The 25,015-nt window shown below is 33.1% G+C and overlaps 2 protein-coding genes across 2 annotated transcripts; both read right to left on the minus strand.

Annotated features, from left to right (window-relative positions):
* Positions 1-7,657: 7,657 nt before the first annotated feature.
* On the minus strand, positions 7,658-11,815 carry LOC127788757 (transmembrane 9 superfamily member 5-like). The gene is made up of 7 exons (XM_052317357.1): positions 11,658-11,815; positions 10,407-10,450; positions 9,369-9,975; positions 9,141-9,248; positions 8,688-8,847; positions 8,026-8,573; positions 7,658-7,883 (listed from the first exon to the last, which is right to left on the minus strand). Exons 1-7 carry the CDS (start codon positions 11,813-11,815, stop codon positions 7,658-7,660), a joined length of 1,851 nt encoding a protein of 616 aa, XP_052173317.1.
* Positions 11,816-14,204: 2,389 nt separating this feature from the next.
* Positions 14,205-21,567, minus strand: LOC127788758 (transmembrane 9 superfamily member 4-like). Its single transcript, XM_052317358.1, has 9 exons — positions 21,497-21,567; positions 20,875-20,945; positions 19,979-20,086; positions 19,264-19,807; positions 19,079-19,174; positions 18,280-18,442; positions 17,931-18,185; positions 17,695-17,859; positions 14,205-14,498 (listed from the first exon to the last, which is right to left on the minus strand). The coding sequence occupies exons 1-9, from the start codon at positions 21,565-21,567 to the stop codon at positions 14,205-14,207; spliced, it is 1,767 nt and encodes a 588-aa protein (XP_052173318.1).
* Between the last annotated feature and the right edge of the window lie 3,448 nt (positions 21,568-25,015).

The following is a 25,015-nucleotide window of genomic DNA, read 5'->3' on the forward strand; positions in this document are numbered from 1 at the left end:
TTTTATAATACTATTTTCATATAATGGTGTAAGAGTGACATTTATTTTTATGAGTCGTGACAAAATTTTTAAGAATAAAGTAGTTGTGTTAACTTTTTTTCAGAACATTTTTATTTTAAATAATATTATCATAAACTACGTAACATTAGGAACTAGGAAAGATTCATAAGTGGCTTTTGCTAGTCTGAAATTTCAACCTGAAGCCACAATTGGAATCATCTGAATCCCTAAATTTGAAATACAAGATGGACTGGACTGGGGCCATTGTGTACAAGCAGCATTTTCCATTGATGTGAGGTGTGCTGGAGAAATTGAGCAGAGAAAGGCAGCACAGAATCTAGGAAGGAAAGCCATTGACGTGCTGAGCCCATCAGTGAGTACTTTAAACAGGTGGGTGTCTTTTAGGTACAATATTTTGTACATAAAATATAGGATTTACCTTTAAGAGTAATCTTATACACGTTTTAAACAACTAAACCAAACTAAACTAGACTTAACCAAAATAATAAATTTACTATTTTTGGAACTTTAAGAGTAATCAAACAAATTGTTGGATTGAAGAAGTTTATGTGAATTCAAGTGTCCATATGTCTGTCATTTCAAAGAGCTAATGCCTCAGTTATTATTAACATCAATACGAGTGGTGGTGATCACTCAAAATGATTCTTTTTGATTTTTACTTATACTTTTGGCCTTAGTGATCATTCACACTAATAAGAAGTGAAATTATAGATAAAATAATTTATTGTACAATCCCTTTTTAAAGGATTATTTCAATGTTAATCTATACAAAATCTTATTATAAAAAATTTTACTTTATCAAGAACTTAAAATGACTCCTAAACAAATAAACGAACAATTACTACATAATGGGTTACAAGTGCTCTCACTCGTTCCCAAATTTGAAATTTCATCACGATGGACCATCCCAAGTTATCATGCAAATCAAATACACAAAACCATCTCAATTGTTCAACAATATATTACCTCACTTTTATTAAATTAAATTTTTGTTGGATAAATAATTGTCCCAAGTATCTCTCTCCTTTGTTAACTCTCCTCTCCTCTTTTCATTAAATATTGAGACAAAATAGTCACCCCTCTTTATTTTAGTCAAGCTATAGTTTAATTAGACTTAATGTTAATTATGAAAGTCTTTTCTGTATATCCTACAAAGTCGATAACTTGTGTTAATATTTGACAATAGACTAGGACATTTTATTTTTTACATGCATTTTATGGTTATTATTTATTTATTATATTATATTATATTAAATGATATTACATTGTTTGAAATGAGATTCGTACTTAATAGAGAAACATAATTTTAACTTTTAGCCAACCTTAAAATTGTTCACAATATATAAACATCTTGGGATTGATTCCATATTTATTGAAAGAGCTGTCACATATTATAGTATTATATGACTGTCTTTTCACCTTTCATAAAATTCAGTTTTATAGATAAATAGATTGTGACAAAAAAGGCCACTTATATAGGACAAATCATTTGACATGATAAGAGTGTGTAGGAATCAAAACTTGCTTTTACTATAGCTAGTAAGCGCATAAAAGATTTCCTACATTCTAATCTTAGTTTATTGTCTCCTATTTTGTTACAACTTTTGTCTCACATATGTGTGAAGAAAAATAGTCTTTTGTAACATAAAATTTGTTACAACATAACAATCAATCATGGGAAGATACTTTTGCTATTCTGAAATTTCAATCCTGAAGCCACAATTGGAATCATCTGAATCCCTAAATCCGTAGCTAGCTCTCCGAGCCCTAGGTATTATCCTGTCAAAACACATTGATTTCCTTGCCAAAAACAAACGGTCGGGTTGTAACCAATATAGAAATCGCAAGTGACTTCAAATTCTGCCGTGGATATAACCGAAGGCGCTCCTGTCAAAGTCGAGTTCACATATATTCACTCTATTGGAATATTACAGCATCCCATGCTGTTCAAACGTCAAATGACACGGCTCTGATGCCCATCAATATCATTAAGAAGCAAGGGCAAGGATGTTCCGTTGAGTTCATTCTGTCATTATTCATCGGCTGCTAGCTTCAAAGCCTGCTGTATCGGCTGCCTTCTTGCATTTACTTTAAGCCTGCATTCAAAAAACATATTCGGCCGTCTAAACCGGTACCTCACCTCGTCGTGTGCTTCGATTAATTTGTAGCATAATTTTCGAGCTTGCGGTTTTGTAATTTTTTAGCTCATACTCTGGCTGTTAACTCGGGTTTTTATTGGTAGCTTCAAAGCAAATTCATGGCAACGCATGCAGTTCAGCAGTTGTGTGTCATACGCCTCCTTACACTGTGCAGTTGTCGGCATATAGGCACTCAGCTCTTCGTTCTGTATGCTATTCGAATCCAGTACTTCACTTTTCTCTTCTGTATCTAGTTATAGGCGCGTTTATTGCGTATGCTCCTCAGAGGTTGATCATCGTCCTGGGGCTAGCAGTAGCAGCAGATCCCAACATCAACATGAATCTTCTTGTTCTCGTGCCACCAACAAAACCCCAACGAGAGTAGTGGTTCATCGGCCATTTTGGTACTGGCGAACAGCCTCCCAAATGTTTGTGGCTGGCCTTGTTCATTTCATGTTGGTGTCCAGCCATATGGCCATCTCGTACGCAAGCCTCTGGAACCTCAGAGTCTGTGGCGCATTCATCACCCTGCTCACCGACTTCTTTTCTCTCAGCTTTCTCACCTTTGAAATGGCCCTACTTTTTGCCTGGCTTGAGCATTACACGCAGCGAGATGATGACCACAACTGGCAGTGGAGGTACGTATATTTTAATTTCCCTCACATCACATGGTTCCTTCAATATCTTATATATAATTTACTTTGCTTATAGCTTTTCTTTGTTACGGCACAGCTAAAGGGCCTCTGTCTGAACTAGCATGTGGTTTTTTTTATATATTTACTTGACAGATGCGTGCTGCGTGGGGGCTCAACAGCTATTTTCATGCTGGCTTACGGCATCCGCTTCCATATCAAAGCATATCCAGAAGATGGAATGGTGAAGTTGGTGATTTTCATGGGCTATAATGCTTGCATATGCTACGCTTTATTCCTGATACTTGGAACCATCGACTTCTACTCTTCTTTACTCGTCCACAAGCTCGTTGAAGCCCCTTTGGCTGAACATGAGGGGTGGCGAAATTAAACTTTTGTTGTCACATCTACAACAACCAATGATCAAATCTGCAAGAATTTAGTAGCTAGCTATTAGTGTAATTCATATTGCGAAAAAGATTATTCATCCTACCTCGCCAATTATAGATTTTACGCCACTATATATATATTATGAGAAACATTCATTTATATTTGTAACTGAAAAAACTGATAATATATTACAATAACTCTTATTCACAAATATGAAGTTGATTTATCATTGTAATTACTCCTCCTTTTTACAAATATATATATATATATTTGAATGTAATTATTTTAAAAGGGTATATATAATACTTTTTCTGTTCTAAATATAATGTAAATATAAGTTGGTACTTGATGTAATCACAATGTCTCTCTAAAAAAAATGTTATACTGATAAACAAATTTATAAGTAATCTTCATAAATTAACATGCACATAAATCATAATAATTCTACCTAAATTCATTAATCTGACTTAAAATTAACAATAAAATAGTTGCATATTAACTTTTGAATGATAACATGATGAAAAAATTTGCCCATAAGAGCAATTGAATGGCCAAAATTACAACATTAGCCATTCGATTGTAAAGTTGCAATTGGGTAATGTTGTAATTTTTCCCATTGGATTGTTTTAGTCAGACAATGTCCTCGGTAAATTTGTTATTATCCTAAATTTTTTACTTTTGAGGTAATTAGGTGAGAGTTACAACGGTCACTTTTTTGTTATTAAAAAATTAAAAATGTTATTTGAATATTAATTTTTATAAATAACACCTGTGTATTAATGTATTATATTATACCTTATATTAATGTAAATATATAATATATTAATATAAAGTATCACTTCAAATATCAAAATTGAGTGTTTAAATAGCATCTCTGATAAAAAAAAAAAATTAAAAGTATTTTATGTAGTTATCTAATTATAAAATTGAGTGTTCTTGTAACTTGTCTTGCTATCATAATCAATCTCTAGCACTTTAAACAGAAGCTTTTACAGCCCACTAATTGTACCAATGCTGTTTATTAATGCACACTTCTTATCTTTGAATAAGCTGTTTCTTTCTAGACATTGGCTACTAGAAAATCCTAGTATCCATGAAATACCATTTTACAAAAAAGATGGACCTCTCTTTCAGTAGATTTGAAGAAAGAGCTCAATTAAATGGCAACCTTATGTTCACATGATCAATTCAGGTTGTAATTCAACTAATCTTTATAGTTTAGTTGAGAAATAAATAGATGTTTGAAATGAGTTTAATGTGTATTTCAAAGTGGTTCAATTCAAGGTACAAGAAGTTGTGTCTTTGGTGGCATGTTAGATCGCTTCCATGTAAACTAGCCCATCTCCATAGTTTATTTCTAAAAGGATTGAGTCTTCATATGAATTTGCATTCTCTCCCCTTGTGGATTGAGTTCTCTATGATATATCTTCAAGTGAGGATACGTGAATCTCCTTAATCTCACCCTTTGGAAATTAAGTCCTCCATCGATCTGTCACTCTGGTAATTGAGTTTTTCATGGTATTTCTCCAAGTGTTAAGCTTTGTGAGGTGACACAGTTGCACCTTGATATTCTCTTTGGTGATTATATCTAGCTCTCCCCCTTCCTAGATCCAATAATCCATGTATGCATGACTCCTACTGTGATTCCTTTTGACTCACTGTTGATCCATTCACACGTACAAGCGTTTGGACCAAAAATGAAAATAAAATCACGCAACACAAAGTTTTGACTTCAGATACTTTCAACACCTTGGCATTAATGGTTTGTTGCTCCTAAACTATACTAATTCTAACAACATTAAATAAGACTTAAAAATCATGTCTTTGCGTCTTCCATTGATTCTTTCAAATTCCAATACATCTGAGGTGAAAAGGGAGTGAAGTTGCCACCTGAACCAACCCAATAGACGGGATTTGAACCTATTCTAATGGATTTGTTTGAATGTATTGAGATTTAGAGAGCTGATTTATCTTATATTGGGCTGAAATCGCATATTTATCTTATATTTTGTCTAATTGTGAAGTCTCTATTTGTTTTCTCCCTCTTTTCTTAGGGCGGGAGGAAAATGATGACCATAACGAGAAAGTGAATTCACTAACAAGTTACTTAGGGAGAGCTTGAAGATCTAATATATGGGTTCATTGTTCAAGGATAGTGTTAACTTCTCCTTTATCCTTAGTCTGTCTATCAAGGCAGTGTTCGTCAACCAGAGAAGGCCACTTCATATCATATATAGGTGTCCAATGAGTTTTGTGGGTTTTCTCCCTTTATTTGGTTTTTCATTTATGTTGCACATTCATTCTCTATTTGTTTAATTAATTGCTTTATATATTATCTAGATGTGATATTGGTTATTAGTTAAGTGTTAGAACCATTCTTGATAGCTTGCTAATCCACAATGTTAAAAATTTCCAGACATGCTGGCCATTGATCACCAACTATATTAAAAGGAACTATATATATTAGCAAAAATTCCATAGCTTTAACACTACTTGTTCGGGAAAAATCTAGGATTTCTGTATCAGTTGTTGGGATTTATATAGATATAAAATGAAAGAAAAATTGCACTTATAGAAAAGAGGAGGAACATAACTATTTTAATGTGGTTCGCTTTCTCAATAGATCTACTTCCATGATCCCTAAATTGGATAATTCACTAATTACCAAACTTACAACTTTTGAAAGGAAAATTTGTGAGCCCCCTTTGTCAACTCAAACCACCTTAATAACCTAGTTACATCCTCTTTAAATATCTTTGGGTATTGAAGCATATTACACTATTACCTTATATTAAGAGGTCTATTTATAGATATCTTTTTTTTTTTAAATTATTTATTTATAGATATCAACTCTTTGTGTTTCTTATCCTACCTGTTGTGGGAATTTGGGTTTCTTGAATAGCCCATTCCTATTTGATGTAGAACTAGAGTTATCTATAACAATTCATTTCTTGACTCAAATTCTAAATACGTCCAATCTCACTAAGCACTTTGATGATTCAACATTCATAATGGTGGGCAAATATGCCACACACGATACACACACAGAGGGAATTATAATTTCTTGAACCTCAAAGGGGTGAATGAATTTAATCCTATATGAATACAACAATGATCTAAAAGGCTCCTAATATGAGCAATCACTTTAAGTATACCCAAGAAAGAAGAAGAAACTGGGAGGAAAGGCAGACAGGAAGAATACCCAAGAAAGAAGAATCCAGTTTTTGTGTTTGATAATCAGTAACCCAAATTCAAATGATGCTTGCAATTGTGAGGCATCTAAAAGCACAATCTAATTAGACTAAGAATTGATTAGAAAAAAGAAACAAAATTTCAAGTAACTAAAATTCCTAATACTTCATGGTCTGGAAGGTGTCCTGAAACTCTCCTTGTAGAGGTATTATACGGTGGTGAAAAGCATAACTTAAAAAACTTTTGTTGGAATCAATTAGGAATGTCGTATTCAGGGGCGGATGTAGAGGCCTTACTGGGACTGGGCTGTGCTTGGGATTTTATATATTTATATATATATTACTATTTATTATATATATTTTTACTATTTAGTTGGGGCTAGCACGGGCTGAAGCCCGTGCCAGCTCCCCCTACATCCGCCCCTAGTCGTATTAGTCTTACAGTAAGTTACATCTAGGAAAGGGGACAAACAACTTTCTCTTTCTCTTTCTTGTAGATTATATTGTGTGCAATCCCTTTTAGTTTTAGAGAAGATAGATAAGTAAGAACAATTAATGTTCAAATTGTTAACAAAATAAGAATCTAAATAGCTAAAATTGTAAAGTAATTAAAACTTTTCTATCTCTGTCATTCTCTCTGACAAAGTAATACTCTACTTTCGAGAATTAAAATAGTGCTATAACTCATCAAGTAGTCTAGGATTGAAACAGTCCATAAATTGGCATCACATCAAGGGTTTATAGAAATACCAATCATCTTCCTTTGTCTAGTTAAAAAAAAGGAGTCTTTGGGCTCTTGTGGTAAAATATATCTACTATCTTGAAAACAAGTTTTTTTTACCTTTTTCTTCAAGTTTTTCGAGATATTATGAGGATTACTTATCAAATTTATTTATGAGTATAACATTTTTTTAGAGACGTTACCACCTTATATCTATATTATTAAATTTAGAAAAACAAAAATATTATACCTTTTTAAAAAAAAATTACATTCAAATACATATATATATATATTTGTAAAAAAGAAGGGTAATTACGATGATTAATTAACTTCATATTTGTGAATAAGAGTTATTGTAATATATTATCAGTTTTCCAGTTAACAAATATAAAAGGAATGTTTCTCACAATATATATATGTATATATAGTGGCGTAAAATCTATAATTGGCAAGGTAGGATGAATGATCTTTCTCGCAATATGAATTATACTAATAGCTAGATACTAAATTCTTGCAGATTCGATTATTGGTTGTTGTAGATGTGACAAAAAAAGTTTAATTTCGCTACCCCTCATGTTCAGCCAAAGGGGCTTCAACAAGCTTGTGGACGAGTAAAGAAGAGTAGAAGTCAATGGTTCCAAGTATCAGGAATAAAGCGTAACATATGCAAGCATTATAGCCCATGAAAATCACCAACTTCACCATTCCATCTTCTGGATATGCTTTGATATGGAAGCGGATGCCGTAAGCCAGCATGAAAATAGCAGTTGAGCCCCCACGCAGCACGCATCTGTCAAACAAATATATAAATAAAACCACATGCTAGTTCAGACAGAGGCACTTTGGCTGTGCCGTTACAAGAAAAGCTATAAGCAAAGTAAATTATATATAAGATATTGCATGTCATGTGAGGGAAATTAAAATATACGTACCTCCACTGCCAGTTGTGGTCATCATCTGGCTGCATGTAATGCTCAAGCCATGCAAAAAGTAGGCCCATTTCAAAGGTGAGAAAGCTGAGAGAAAAGAAGTCAGTGAGCAGGGTGATGAATGCGCCACAGACTCTGAGGTTCCAGAGGCTTGCGTACAAGATGTCCACATGGCTGGACACTAACATGAAATGAACAAGGCCAGCCACAAACATTTGGGAGGCTGTTCGCCAGCACCAAAATGGCCGATGAACCAGTACTCTCGTTGGGGTTTTGTTGGTAGCACGGGGACAAGAAGATTCATGTTGATGTTGGGATCTGCTGCTACTACTAGCCCCAGGACGATCAGCCTGGGGAGCATACGGAATAAACGCGCCTATAACTAGGTACAAATTTGTGACAGCTCCCAATCCCAAAACAGCTATAATCATGAATTCAAAATTGGATAGGACCGGAACCCCAAGGGCCGCTTCTGCTAATACGTCCATGACCAAGATCATCGACAAGGTTGGGACCAGGTACAGGGCCCCAGTCTGGAGGACACATACTGCCTGCAAATTAATGGATATAAACAATTTAAGGACACACACACATATATATATTGTAACTAATAAATGAAATAATTAATTGTGTGCCTGGCTAGATTTAATTAAGAATTAATTTACCCATCCATTTTGAAAATGATGACGTCTATAAAATGAAGCTGCCACATATCCAGAAATACCGGATGTGAGGTAATACATCACAAGAATCTGAACGGCATACTCCGTGTGATTGCAGGGATGAAGAAATCCTGCATAAGCCAACGCAAATAGGCCGCAAATTCTGTGGCCAAAACCACATCAATGACTAAATTTTAATATTGTAGTGGTCAACTAATATTTTTAACTTTTAGCAGAATATGGTGTATATATCTTTGGACACTTAAGTATAAGATGAAAAAATTCTGAACTTTTAATAATTATAATAATTAAAATAAGAATATATATTACAAAAATGTAGAAAAACTTACTAGAAGATCCAAAATATTAAAAAGTAGAAACATAACACATAAATGAACAAATTACAAGGTAAAAAAAAAACAGAAGAGAAAAGTGAAGTCGATTAGAATAGCATACAGAAAGAAGAGCTGAGTGCCTATGCCGACAACTGCACAGTGTAAGGAGGCGTATGACACACAACTGCATGCGTTGCCATGGATTTGCTTTGAAGCTACCAATAAAAACCTGAGTTAACAGCCAGAGTGTGAGCTAAAAAATTACAAAACAGCAAGCTCGAAAATTATGCTACAAATTAATCGAGGCATGTATATAATAAATGGTATAGAACACGACGAGGTGAGGTACCGGTTTAGAAGGCCGAATATGTTTTTTGAATACAGGCTTAAAGTAAATGCAAGAAGGAAGCCGATACAGGCTTTGTAGCAGCCGATGAATAATGACAGAATGAACTCAACGGAACTGCCTTGCCCTTGCTTCTTAATGATATTGATGGGCATCAGAGCCGTGTCATTTGATGTTTGAACAGCATGGGATGCTGTAATATTCCAATAGAGTGAATATGTGAACTCGACTTTGACAGGAGCGTCTTCGGTTATATCCACGGCAGAATTGAAGTCACTTGCGATTTCTATATTGGTTACAACCCGACCGTTGTATTTGGCAAGGAAATCAATGTGTTTGACCAGATAATACCTAGGGCTCGAAGAGTTAACTACGGATCTAACTTGGCCGACTACGCCCTGAATGAGAAAGCGGTCCCAGTACATCTGGTATTCAAATTTATCGCGGATTGCGCGCCTGAACATTGCAACTTCTTCTATCGTCAGGTTCTTCTTGCATAATGATCGATTGATTCTTTTGGCCAGAAACTGTAGTCGGTACTGAGTGTGGGTGAAGCAGTCACCCTGCAGAACTTCCTCCAAGGATTTTACTCGGTCGCTTGGTTTACTAACTGCAATTGTAGATCAGAAGTCAAAGTTTTAATGCTTATTCCATAAAATTACTTTTTATGATAGTCACTTGAAAAGCAGTTTGTAATTTGATAAATAATCTAGAAAACGGTTTTAGTATCGTTATATATGTTTGATAAAATGACTAAAAAATATTTATAATAATAAAATTATCAATACTGACAAAAATATTTATATGGCTAATATAATTTGATAAGGGCAATGATTTAGTCCGTTTAAATTATTCTATGGTGCTTTTTGAATAGAACCAAATCTCATGCAAACATAAACAATGGACAGATGCTCAATTCTGCTATAATAATGTCTTTATAACAGCTCGTATACATGCATAATTTAAAACATTAACTAAACAAGTTTCCTTGTTTGATGCAGGGCAAGAGTTTAACAAGTTTTCTTGAATTTAATTACTTACGTGATGGACGACAGAAGGGTAGTTTGAAGTATGGTTCTGCCGCACTGGAAGAACAAATAAATGTCAACTAGTTAATAGAAATGATAATAATTATGAGCTGAAGCGAAAAGAGTTGACATATACAAAATCATGCCATCTATTAATTTCTTTGAATCAAGAAATTCCAATATGGTACTGTTCAAGAAAGTTAGAAACAATTTGTTTGCTCTAGAATGGGAATAGTAATTATTCTGCAGCGCATTGCCAAATTAGTAACTTGATAGCTGACGGATGCATGAAGATTGTTTTGAAATGAAAATTACAGTGTTTTGAATGCGGATCATAAGCTTGTTGCTTACATGATTTACAACTTCCAGACGAAAAAAAGGGTAAATGAGAAAAATCAAGATGAAGATGATCAAAGACATGAGATCAAGGAATAACTCAAATTAAAACTCATTCGTAATTATGAATTACGCTAAAGCTAATATTAGCATAGGACGAAGTTGCAAAGAAGGGATGAACCAGAAGAATTATCAATGTTCTAATTAATCAAATTTGAAGAAAAAACCGTGATGTTAACTGTTGATATGATGATGAAAAATGTTCAACATATCACTGATTGAAAATAAGTATTGTTATCAAGAAAGAAGCAAATAAACATTTTTGACTGTTAATATTGAAACTATTAAATTGAGATATAACATATTTCTGTATAATCTATGAGTCTGTATGTATATTTCAACCACGACATAGGCAGAATGATTGTGTTTATTATTCAACTTTCCAGTTTGTTCCTCTTCAAGAAAAGAAGCCAATAACAAACTGCAGGGGAACTAATTACTCGTGCAAATCAAATCAACTATATATGTACAACAGAGCGATTAAGAAACACTGCTGATTTTCAACAGTTTCTTTCTTTCTTTTATTTTCTTTATTTATTTATTTTTTTTGCTGAGTGATTTTCAACAGTTTCTTCTATAAAGAAAATGTAAATAAAAGAATCAAGATCAAAAGATTGATCAAGACATAATGATCAAAGGAAACTCCTCAAAGCTCATCAGGATTATGAATGTGACTAAACGTAATCCGAGGACACGCTAAAATGTTATCAAACTTTTCAGATTGATAATCTTCAAGACCAAGACAATCAAATCATCAATCTAATCAACTATATATACATACACGTAGAACAGAGTTAAACAGAAATGTAACCAGTTCCAATGGATCAATAAGGAACAATCAAGAAAGAAAGAGAGAATAATTAATTACCATGGACGATCCCGAGGATAAACTTTGTTAGCGAACAACGGGATGTCATCTCCATGTTTGTAGCGGCGAACATCCTGAGAAGCATTCAGAGATCCCACTGAGATTGCCAGAGCCGCGATTAGCATAACCAAGATACTCACCAGAACAACTTTAGCCATTTCTTCAAGAGTAGAGAGAGAGAGAGAGGGGGGGGGGGGGGTATTTGAAGAGCTGGAATGGAGGGAAATGGGTAAAGATTGTATGCGGATGCTTTGAGTGGGCGTTTTGGAGTGGTTATATTAGTGGCCGTCGGATATTTATGATGGCGTGATTTGATATAGAACGTAGAACAAAATGGACGGTGCAGATGAATTCACTGACGCGTTAAGGTGTCGAGCCTGGGTCGAGGACATTACATCTGGTTGTTCGTTGCATTGCATGGCGTTGCTGGTAGCGGGGCCCTCCAAAGCTAACAGATTCGGTTAATAACAGTGTTGTAAGTAACAGTTCAGTTTATTTTCCGAATGCGTCTCCAAATGAGGCCTTTTCCAAGCCCTCTTCAGTATAAATAAACTCATTTATTCTTAATTCGTATCTATGAGTGTGTTTTAACAAATAATATTTTTTGTTATTCTATTTATAATTTAAATAAGGTTTCCATCCAAAAATTATTTTTTTCTTTTTACAAAAATTCACGAAAAAGATAAAAAATTAGAAAATTCAAGAAAAGCAAAAGATATTTAATAGTTTTGAATGAATTCAAAAATTAACTTTTGAATTCATTTTCAGTTTTATGTTTTAATAGTTTATTTTTAAAAAATTAAAAACGAATTCTCTTTGAAATTTCGAAAATAATTTTTTAATAATATTTTATTCAATAAATTTGATTATTCAATAAATTAAAAATATTTAATATTAATATATTATTAAAAATATATATACATTTTAAAATTAATGAATTTTGTAATATTTTTTCTCATTACAATAATAAAATATGAATAAATAAATAAATGTGTTTTGAGTTTAAAGTTTGTTTTGAATGAAAACACTCAAAATAACTTTTTGTTGTTTTGAGTTTTTTTTTTTAATTTTTTTTGTTTTCAAAAATATATTTTAAAAAATAACAAAAAGAACTCGTTTTCATTATTTTAAAAAATTAAAAATTAAAAATAACTTAAAAATAACAAAAAAGAACGCAGTCTAAGATGTTTAATGGGTTTTGTGAACTTGTAGTGAAATGAAAATCATACAAGATGAGAAAAAAATGATTTCCCAAATTTTTATTTTTTTCAAAAAAAAAATATTGAACCTTTTGCTTTTTCTTTTTTGGATTTTCTCATTTTTCTTATTTTTTGATGAATTTTTCTAAAATTAAAATATTTAAATTTTGGTCGGAAAGTTTCTCCCTTAATTTGAAATTGATGGTGCTATTGTTATATAATTATGAAATTTTAAGTATATATTTCATAAAAATTAAAGTTCATTATATAATTAATAGATGAGGCAAAATTTAGGAATTTTTTTTCATATTTGGCCTTTAAATAATAAATTATTTTACTCTTTAAGTTTTTTTTTTTAGTTTTTAGATGTTAACATTATGGATTACTAATTTGAACTTTAAATCAGATTTAAATTTAAAGTTCATAGATATGATTATATAATATAAATAAAACTCCAAGTTCATATCTAATTAACATAATTCTGAATAAATAAGTCTGAGTCTAAAATTTGGACTCGAGACAAGCACAAGCTCAAGTCTAAGCATGACAAAATTTTAAACAAGCAAACTAGAATCTATGGTCTTAAATAGAAAGAAAACAATTTATTCATTTACCCTCGAAATTGTTTCAACTAATAAACTTTGATAATAATAAGTCATATATAGTTTTTTAGCACAAGGGCAACTCTTTTAGGGATTTAGATGATTCCAATTGTGGCTTCACGGTTGAAATTTCATAATAGCAAAAGCTACTTACGAATCTTCCTAGTTCCTAATGTTATGTAGTTTATGATAATATTATTCAAAATAAAAATATTATAAAAAAGTTAAAACAACTACTTTGTTTTTAGAAATTTTATGTCACTGACTCATAAAAATAAACATATTACTATTACATCATCGTATATACATAATATTATAAAAAAAAAATTATACAAAAATTTCGTGCAAAATATAGTAGTTCTCTTTTAATCTATATATTGATAAGTAGAATAAGTGATTTATTGTAATAATTTTTAACTTTTAATTTGCAAATGCATCAAGCGCATCGTTAATAATATTTTCTAAATAAAATTAATTTTATAACAAAAGATTATTTTCCTTCACATATACGTGACATAAAAGTTTGTAACAGAATAGGAAAAAATAAATTATGATTAGAAGCTAGAAAATCTTCTTGGCCATTGTAATTATTATGCTTATTATAGTAAAAGCAAGTTTAATTTGTACACATTATCATGTCAGATGATTTGTACTATATATGTGGGTCTTTTTGTCACAATCTATTTGTTTGTAGGACTGAATTTTATGGAATTCGTGTTCATGGAAGAGTCGACTGTGCAAATGGTTCAGCTGTCATGCTCGTGGACTGCCTTCTGTCTCTCGCGATGGACGAGGTAAGAGGAGCAGAAGCCAACGGTTCCAAGCATCAGGAACAAAGCATAGAAGAAGCAAGCATCGTAGCACATGAACATGAACAGCTTCAAGGTGTTAATGGGCATATTCAATACTTCTGCATGGAAGTATATGCCGTACATAAACAAGAAGATTGCAGTTGAGCCCCCACGGAAGATCGACCTGCGAAGATAAAAACAGGAGATTTCGATCTCTGTTGTTTCAAATAGTAAACTTGGGGAGACAATCTGAAAATGCACCAAATTTGGCCAAGTATCTGTTATGTGCTTTGAACTTCATTCTGCATATATTCACTCTCCCTGATGTGCTAGGGAGATTGAAAACGCAATGGATGTCCACGGTTATCTCGCTTTTAAAGTGAAAAACAAATCAAACCTCTAAGAGACTCTGACGGTAGGAATAGACTATAATAGTAGTATGTTCTACAGTTAAGATTCAAATCTCTCAACACATTGATTTTTCTGTGATTGCCTGGTGAACATGATTTATGAGGTATTGTCCAAACTAGGAAATTTACCTAGTGTAAAATAGGCAATATTAGCTACAAAATATAACATGGAATATTTTGTATATCAAGGTTATTAATAAAAAAAATATTGAATAAAAGTTGAAACTTTATTCGATAAGTGAGATTCAACTCAAACACACCTCTGTCTCACTCACACCTGAACACATACACCAGACACACACCTTAAAACCTTAATATCTCTCTTATCTCCTTCTTTGTAATTTGACAAACCCCCCTTTCTTTCTTCTTCTTCCTCATTCTGGTCTCCTTTTTCCTTCCTCACGCACCCTCATTCAAAACCCAAGTCCTATATTTACACTATTTCAAGGTCGGTGGCGAAAGATTGTAGAGAGAGGAGGGCAATTTCTGGAAAGAAGATTCTGGAGAAGACAGTCGGCGGGCAGTTTCTGAGAAGATGCTGGAGAAGGAAACATAGGGAGAGAAAATTCCGGAGAAGGAAAATAAGAGGAACAATTTCTGGAGAAGAAGAAGAAGAAGGAGAGTAGGCATTGGAAGAGAAGATTCCGGAGAAAGGGAGAAGTCGTCGGTGTGCTTCTACAAAAAGAAAAGAAAAGGAAAGGAAAAAAAGAAAAATAGGCAATATTACCTGCAAACGTTACATTGATGGAACATTTTGTACATTAAGTTGATGTTGATAAAAAAATCTCATGGCTACTTGGAGGCCAATTAATGAGACAGTTATCCATTTATCGTCTCATTACTTCAGGTAGTTACAAAATAACAGAATATCATAATTGCTTCTAATTGAATGATTTGATAAAAGCGAAAAGAAGACAAGAATTGAGTTATGATCTTCTTTTTCTTCTGTTCTTGAGTTTATGATATTTTATTTCTTTTTGGTCTCACTTAACAATGAGAGTATTTTTTTCAAGAAAATTTGGAATTACTGTTTTTGACATATTAATTCGCAGGCATTAACAATTTGGAAGAACGATTACAGTTAGAATTCCTGCTTATTTAGACATTTCATCAACCTCAAGAAACTGTATCAACATGACTGTTAGGCTGACTCGAAAGGTGGCATTTTCTATTCCGCAAGCTAAAAATTGGGAAGCTAAGGTGAGAAAATCAGTTCCAACAATGCTCACTATATACCTATTTTCCCTCGCCAAAATTTTGGCAAACTTTAAAAGGCTCGCCAATGTTGGCTATCAAAATCCATGTAGTCTTCCTTGCCATCTCTCTCTCTCCCCTCCTTAACTGCAATCAACACAATAAGAATCCGACTAGACATGCGGAGGCTGAATTGGGCAGAGAAGATGAGTTGTCAACAAAGGCAAAATTGATTGGAAAAGAGATGTGAGATCTGACGAACAAATTGTAGCGGTAGACGAGTTACAGACATCAGATCCAGAGATGGTGGCGAGGACGACTAGAACCAGCAGCGATAGCTATAACGATGTCTTTTTCGATGACAATGAGGAGTAGATCAGCCTAGTTTGTGATTTTGGATTTTTTTTGTATTGGATGAGTGATATTGTGTGTATTTCATTATTTGGTATATTTGATTATTGAGTTTATGTATGCGTGTATTTTATTATTTTGTATATTTGATTATTAATTTTATATACGTATGTATTTGATTATTGATTATGTATTTTAAAATAAATAAAATTAAAATTTATTAATAAATAAATAAAATAAAGAGTCAAATATAAAGGAGAATAGAGAATGTTGTTCGAACAAACACAATTAAGAGGCAAAATCAAAATACGATGCGAATTGTTTATAATATAATATGGAGTAAGACGAAGAAGGTTATTGTAGTTGGTCTTAAGCTATTTCTAACAAACTTTCATATCACAATCCCTATTATATTATAAATAATTTATTCTCTATTCTAATTTTATCTCGAACACTATGTGCTCCAACAATACTCCTTATCTCTTCTCTATTTGACTCTTTATTTTATTTATTTATTAATAAACTTCAATTTTATTTATTTTATCTTATATATAATTTTTACTATTATAACAAATTATTATTTATTTTACAATTTAATAATAAATATTATGATATTAAATATTAATAATATTTAATATATTTTTAAATCAATTTATTAAACTAATAAATAATTAGATACATACATACACAAAATAATAAATAAAAAAATTCAAAAAAAATCACAAACCACTCGTTCTGCTCATTCTCGTCGTAGCTGATCGTGGAGTCACCACAGCCATTCTATAAGCTGCCGATCGTTTGTGGAGTCGCCACAATCAATCATTCTGCTGGTCGTTACAAATATTAGATCAAGTGGTCGATTTGTCTTCCACCACGCCGACACCTCTCTTCTCTAGTTGATCATTCTCTTTTTCGGCTGATGTCGTCCTCTTCTAATGTTGACGACCGTTGTGGGGGAGAAATGACAATATTGTCCTTGTTGATTTCGATCGCCACAATTGGGGATGATTTTGAGATTCGTCAGAAATTTGACGAATGGATTTGGTGATTGCAAGGCTGTTGGAGGCGTGATTTTAGGGTTGGTTCGTCAAATTTTCCCTTGACGATCGATTTAGCAACTGTTGTAGATTTACCAGGAAATTATGGAAATGGACACCAGACACGTGCGGCTCTTCAGGGGATCAAAAGGAAAGAGACAGAAAAAAGAAATAAGTTCCCATTCAGTTTTCACAGCTTGTCTCACTACTGTTTTGATAATCAAGAAGGACAATGAGGAAGCCATGCACTCCAGTATTTACTGAATTTGGGAGAAGAACATATTTTTTTCTGGTTTGCATTTGAGAGGACTTTCATCTAAGACTAGAATTGACCTGGCAAAAACAGTACACTCTAATTTTAAGACAGTATAATCTCCAAGTCCAAGTGACACCCACCAGTTCACAATAAATAAGCACGGAAAAGTAAACAGAAGGAAATTTTAAGAGTAATACCTCCACCACCAGTCCTCGTCTTGCAGCTTGCAAAATTGAATCTGTGTGAAAATAATGGCCACCAGAATAGTCGCTAGAATGAGCAAAATGAAGGTTGTCAACAGGAGGGTGAATGAACCACAGACCCTGAGGTTCAATAGGCTTCGATATATGGTGTCCAGATCCCTGAATATTAACATAAAAGGAAAAAGGCCTCCAAGAAACATATGAGCAGGTGTCTTCATGTACCAAGGTACCGGATGAGCCACCCCTTGGACTCTGCTGGTAGCACAAGGCAATGGAGGTACGGATCTAAAGTCCTTATATCCGCTCCTCCCAGCATAAACTAGAGATGAAAATGAACCAGCCGCCCATATGAAAAAAGTTGGAGCCATGGCGCCAATATCTGTATCAATGACCCCGAATACTAATTTTGATACTGAATTCGTGAATATGAATGTCAAGCAGACTGGGGCAAGGCAAATGCAGCCAGTCTGGAAAAGACATTCTTTCTGCACAGATGATTATTTGTAACATGACTAGAAAAAATCATTAACGGGAAGGAACATAAAAGGAAGTAAATTATGTACACAAATAGAACTGTACCCATCCAATTCCAGTTTCCCTGTAATTTGTGTGAAATGCAGTTGCCACATATCCAGAAACCACAAATGCCATTCCATGTACCATGAGAGTCGATCTAATCATAGTAAATTGATTGCAGCGCCCAACAAATCCAACATATGCCAGTATGAATAAGGTGCAGCATCTGTGACCAAGAAACAACAATAAGAATGGTTGATTATACTCTATTTAAATGCAGGAGCTGGTAATATAATACCTGAAAAACTTTATTAACTTTCCAAGCTTCTGATGCAATAAATAAATGGCGAAGCCATGATGGACTTGGAATTTGTTCTTTGTGATTGAATCCAAACACTGAATCACCTGTTTTCGGCTCTCTGTGTGAGCATTTTGATGGTATTCTTTAATTATCTAACTAAAGCCAGTATTATACACTACTCTAGACCAAGTTTTGGCTAACTAATGTTCATGGAGGAAGCCTATGTAGAAAGACAGATGCACTTCGTGTCAGACGTCACATACACTGACTTGTGCATCCCCCCACCTGATGCACAGCCAGATTTCCGGATTAAAGTTACAACATCACATAAGGAAGCAATGGAGAGCTACATTATAGGTAATTTACAATGTCCTAGTCATTTTCAATACAAAGTTGGGGTTCATGCTATAGAGGTCAGAACCATGAAAAGATAGAATAAATTTGACTTGTGTGCCACGCAGTAGAAGTGCAATTCACGAATGATTTCTACAAGCATGGAGTGAGTCATGTCATGGAGGTCATAAAAAGCATGTCAGCTTAAACAATAATTTAGTGGCTCACAAAATGAATAGCTGAATGCCGGTTCCCAGGATGGCACCAAGCAAGGATGTGAATCGAGGACATCTGCATCTATGACCATGAGTTCGCCTCAAATCCCTGCAATTAACAGCAGGAATATAAGAAGACACTGCAAACAGTATGCTTCTTGCCTACACTACCATAAGGCAAAGGTCACGGTGACATACCTTTTGAGGTAACTTCTATAGTATGGGACAATTATGATCGTGAGCATTCCAATCCATACGCAAATGAGAAATATGAATATCAAAAAGGAAATATCTTTTTCTTGCTTTACAGGGCTCTCGTCAGTATATTTGCGTTTATTCCAGGAGACAGAATACGTGAATTTCACTGTCCTACCAGAATCTTCAGTTATATCAACAGCAGAACTGAGTTCACCCATGACTAGAATGTTCTTTACTCGATCCCCAATGGAATTGGCATAGAAATGAATATGTTTGACAAGATAATACCTAATATTTGAAGAATTCTCACTCTCTACTCCAACCTCCCCTACAAGCCATTGCATACGAATGTTGTTGTAGAACATCTCAAAAACAAATTCGTTATGGATTGCTTTCCTAAACATTGCAACATCATCAGATGTCAGCTTCTTCTCACATAGTGTTTCTTCAATTTTGTCAACTTTAAAGTTTAGCTGGTATTGAGTATTGGTGAAGCAGTCGCCCTCCAAAATCTCTTCCAGGAATGTCCAATTTGTTACTGGAGCTGCAGTTCATTAGTAACTTTTGTCAGTCTTATTAGTTCTTTCTTTTAGCAGTCCATGTAGGTGATTAAAAAACAGCTAATATGTTGCATATGAAATTAAACATATTGAAAGCAGTTACTGTTGTCTCTTTATTTTAGCAGTCCATATGAAATTAAACTTGATTGGAAAACAGCTATATGTGGCATCATATATGTAGTAAGCATCAATATCTTTATTTCTAAAATTCACTCTTACATCCTGGAGGGCAGAAAGGCAGTTTGAAGTATGGGAAAGTGGAGCTGCAATAACAGAAACGCTTCAATTAAGTAAAAGGAAACAATAAACAAGAGACACACCAAAGGATTCAAAGCAAATGTTACATAAAATTACGATGATGAACAGATAACTTGAGATGGAATTCGATGCGCATCCAACTCTATAAACTCACAGATACATTTCCACATGTACATACATACAGAATGTGCTTGCAGATATTTTTAACAATAATCACAGAGATTTCATCTAGATATTTGTTATATACATCGTTCTCATGAACGTTTCGTGCTTCTTGTAAGCATTTGCATATATGTACATGTTTTTAAATCTCTATTTTGTGAATAAAACCAACACACACTATATTCACACTCTAAACAGAGGGGTGTACCAGCGTTCATGCTTAAGCGAATATATACACATATCGTCCAAGGCTTTTAGATTGAATCGAAGAATTATCGATTTCGGAACATTCCACAAATCGCCTAAGAGTACATATGAGAACAGAGTACAGAAAACAGATTAAGTTAAATTCGAAACAGAATAATCAATGATTAAGAACTGCCAAACAAAGTAGAATAGTACTGCATAGAATGAAAGCGAATATATGCACGTAATTTCCAAGAAAGTTTTTCGGATTAAATCAAAGAAAGTTTTTGAGTTCAGCACATTCTACGGATCACTTATAAAAGAGTACATATGAAAACAGAGTAGAGATTCAGGAAACAGAGATATTAAATTCGAAACGGAGTAATCAATGATTAAGAACTGAGACACATAGTAGAATAGTATTGCACAGAATTGAAGCGAATACCAGCTATCATACGAAGGATAAATTTTGCCAGCGAACAGCGGGATCCGTTCTCCATATTTGAAACGGCGATCCTGCGGCATGTCGATCATATACAAAAGGTAGACCATTAGAGCAGTGACTAGGATAGCTATGGCGGTTGTGCTCCAACCTGAAGCCATTTGAGAGTGGCAGAGAGTTTGAAGAGGTTGAAGTGAGAGAAGAATGGAATTTATGTGACAACAGGGCGTTTGAAGAGCTGGAATGGAGGGAAATTGAGAGAGTATACTGTGCGGCTGTTTTGTTGCTTCCAGGTATACATCCCCGCCTGCAAATACTCAGCTTCCTGTAATTAAAAATTTGTGAGGCTCGGGTGCTGTATTGAGCTCGAGTTGAATTCAAAATTTCGAGGTTGTTTGGCTTCACGGTTTGACCACGTATAAGTTATTTTGCAACTAATAAATTGTATAACTTTTGATAGTTAAGTATTTGATATAAATTATAAGCGTAAAAATTGTCTTACTTAAAAGCTGTTCTAAGAGTGTTTACCAAAAGTTGGTATCCCAACTTTGTCAAAAAATGCTACTAGGTTGACCAACAAAATTATCAAAATGCCTTAAAATATTTTTCATATTTACGCGCGTACCTTTCATAATCGTTACATCTTTTCCCCAAAACTTTTTCTCCATCATCTTCTTCGAAGCTCTGCTTTGCCATAACTATCGTCGCAGCCGTCGCCCCTCCTCCATACTACCATAGCCGTCGTCCAGTTGGGCCACCGCAAGCAACCTTATTCCAAATTCGGGTCACGGAATTATCAGTCATTCTTCCAGATTCATCGCAGCAAGCGGCCTTTGATTTTGGGTCGCACCATCACCTCCGCCTCATTCTTCTCCAGACTCGTTGTTGCCGCCTTCTTCTTCTTCAGATCCATCGTTGCAAGACCGACTTCCTCTCCAGATTAGACGTCGCTTTTGTCGTCCTTGGTGGGTCTTCTCGTTGTTGCGCCATCGTCGTCTCTACGTCTTGCATATATATGACTGCATATATATGACAACTATTTTGATAAAATATAAAAATAAAAGAATTTTTTATAATGTATCAAGATATATATTTAATATTTTTACGCACTAAACCTAAATTAATAAATATAAAGTATTGTATTAATATTTTTTTAATAATTATGTATAATTTATCAACTTGTATTTTATTAATTAGAAATTAATTTATAATTTTTTTTTATCAAAAATAGTATTTTTATGTTTTTTAATTATAATATTATTCAATATCATGTCTATTTTAATCTTTTTATCAAGTTTTGACAGTTTATCAGTTTTTACAAACTAAACACATAATTATTAATTGATAACTTAAAAGTACATTTATCTAAACACATTATCAACTTAAACATTATATAACTTTTATATCAAAAGCTAATTAATTTAAAAACTCTAATAAAAAACGATAAGCCAAATAGTCTCTTAGGCTCAATCCCATTTATTAACAAGTTATATATAGACAGCGGTGCACCTTGGGGAGGGCTGGCTCCCTAGCTATCAATCCGCCCCTTACATAAATTGTAGCTTGACTCATTTATAAATAAATATTTTTATAAATTTAAAATTTAAAATTCATTTTAAACTTAATTTCAAAATCATTTAAACCTCAAATCAGTAACCATTTCTATTAATATCCAAAAACTAGTATTAATTGAACAGGCCACAAGCTAAACTCACATAATTTTAATTATTTTAATAGATATGTAATATTATTAAGTAAAACATACAAAATTAGTGTATTTTAACATATTTTGAATAATATAAGTTATGATAAAAAAAAAAAAAAAACACGCACCTAATGAGGCATAAGTGACCATACAATCAAACACTTAAAAGGCCTATATGATATTATTGTATTGTATTATATTGTGTGTGTGTGTGTGTGTTTTTTTATGCTATGTTGTAAAATTAGTGTAAAAAAAATAGTCTCAAATAATTGTAGATAACTCGGTGCTTATTAATATTAAAAGTAAGAAAGAAATGTGATTTATATTATAAATGCCTTAACTTATATTTTTAAAGAAACAATTATAGCTTTAAAATAAAGTTATGATTTACTAAATTAAATATTGTTTTTCTTGAACTTTCAAAATATTAACAAACTTCTTTATGAATCTAAACCACTTAAGTACATAAACTTAATTTGTTTTTAATTGAGTTTAAAACCTAGTTTATATTTATCTATTTAATTTGATAAATAAATAAATAAACCCAAATCAAATTAGGTTAGCATTCGACAGAACTTTAAAAATAAAACAATTCGAAATGAGCTTAATAATCGAACCAAATTGACTGAAATTCTAGAGCAACTAAATAGATTGAACTAATCAAAGAAAACTTTAACTCAGTCAATTAACTGAACAAATCAAAATGAGCTTAATAATTGAACCAAATTAATTGAAATTCTTAGACAATTGAGTAGACTGAACTAACCAAGAAAAACTTCGATTTAGTTAATTAATTGAACAAACCAAAATAAGCTTAATAATTGAACCAAATTAACTGAAATTCTTGAGCCACTAGAGAGACTAAACTAACCAAAGAAAACTCTGATTTAGTCAATTAACTGAACAAACCAAACATTAAACAATTCTAAAAGAAAACTTGAAAATCAAATAAATTAAAAGAAAACCATGATGTTTAGCCAATAACAATTCAAAATATCAACAATTCTAAACAAAAAAAAAGTACCAAACCAATCTATGCCTACATTTTTGAGGAAGTAGAGGCACAGAAGGGAGCAAGATTATTGGAGCTTGGAGAGGAAGATGGACTAAATTGACAAAAAAAAAGACAAAGACAATGAAAACTTGAAAATGATGATTGAACGAAAAGAGAAGAAAAGAGAAGAGAGTTAGCAAAATGAGAATCGAAGACAACGAAAATGACAAACAGACAAAGAGACAAGAAAAGAAAAGAAAGTCGGTAAAGTGAGGACCAAAGACAACAAAGATGGCAAATAGACGAAGAGACAAGAAAAAATAAGAAAGTTGATGAAGTAAGGACTAGAGACAATAAAAAAGATCAATGGACAAAAAGATAAGAGAAACGAGTTAGCAAAGAGAATTGATGAAGTAAGGACTGGAGACAATAAAAAAGATCAATGGACAAAAAGATAAGAGAAACGGGTTAGCAAAGTGAGGATTGAGGACAACGAAGATGACGATGAAACGATAAAACAAGATAAGAGAAGAGAGTTGATAAAATAAGGACCGAAAATGACAAAAGGACTAATCTGACCAATTGGAGTACTTGAAGACAACAAAGAAACAATGGAAGGGGGAAGAGTCGAAGACGATGGAAAGTGTGAAGATCGGATTTATAAAAGAGGAGACAAATACGATAAAAACTTCAAGACGTAGAGATAAGGGAGCCAATAGTAGCAAGTTGCAATACCGTAGTCAAAAAGTGGGCAGTGGGTAGGGGCAAAGGCATAGCCTGCTTGCTTTAGAATTAAGGGTGCGTTTGATAGGGTGGAAAATGAGGGTGGAATTTATTTTCCACCCAAATTCTAAGAAATTCTATCAAACAGTTTTTTCTTTCCATGGAATTCGAATTCCATTTTATTTCAAAAAGTGGAGATTTTTTTTGAAATCAAGGAATTTGAATTCTTAGGGGGTGGGGTGAGAATTGGAATTCCATGGAATTAAAATTCCATCCTATTTTTCATCCTCCAATCAAACGCACCCGAGATTTTAATTTTTAGACTTTTAGAATTCAAATTGTACATATTATATAATATAATGTTATGCTCAAAATAAAACTATTTTATTATATTTCGATTGATTTGATTATTTTATTAAATTACTTAAAAATTAACTAAATTAAATTAATAATTTTAATCAATTCAATTCAATTTAATTTACACAAATTTTTGCAAATCCCTACTAGTCACGATCGAACGCTTCTCTTCATTTGCCACCCTAATTTTGATATCTCTCTTTAACTATAATTTTTTATTATTTAAAAGTATTTTTCTTTTTTTACATCACTAAGTATTTTTATTGATCTTTTAAAAGAATTATTTTTATTCTGATGCTTGAAAAAAAAGACTTGTGAAATGATCAGGACTAGAAAAAGTAATGGTCACCACACAATCCGGACAG

This window comes from Diospyros lotus, chromosome 13 (genome assembly GCF_014633365.1).
Source record: "Diospyros lotus cultivar Yz01 chromosome 13, ASM1463336v1, whole genome shotgun sequence".
In the NCBI taxonomy this organism is placed as follows: domain Eukaryota; kingdom Viridiplantae; phylum Streptophyta; class Magnoliopsida; order Ericales; family Ebenaceae; genus Diospyros; species Diospyros lotus.

What these genes read in the sequence shown, in the direction of transcription:
- LOC127788757 (XM_052317357.1), bottom strand. Translation starts at nt 11,815, where the DNA reads ATGGCTAAAGTTGTTCTGGTGAGTATCTTGGTTATGCTAATCGCGGCT. An exon ending in ACCCTTCTGTCGTCCATCAC is followed by an intron (nt 9,976 to 10,406) that starts GTAAGTAATTAA and finishes CTACAATTGCAG; the next exon opens with TTAGTAAACCAAGCGACCGA. An exon ending in ATCATTTTCAAAATGGATGG is followed by an intron (nt 8,574 to 8,687) that starts GTAAATTAATTC and finishes ATTAATTTGCAG; the next exon opens with GCAGTATGTGTCCTCCAGAC.
- LOC127788758 (XM_052317358.1), bottom strand. Translation starts at nt 21,567, where the DNA reads ATGGCAAAGCAGAGCTTCGAAGAAGATGATGGAGAAAAAGTTTTGGGG. An exon ending in GGGAAACTGGAATTGGATGG is followed by an intron (nt 18,186 to 18,279) that starts GTACAGTTCTAT and finishes TCATCTGTGCAG; the next exon opens with AAAGAATGTCTTTTCCAGAC. An exon ending in TCCAAGGGGTGGCTCATCCG is followed by an intron (nt 17,860 to 17,930) that starts GTACCTTGGTAC and finishes GTTAATATTCAG; the next exon opens with GGATCTGGACACCATATATC.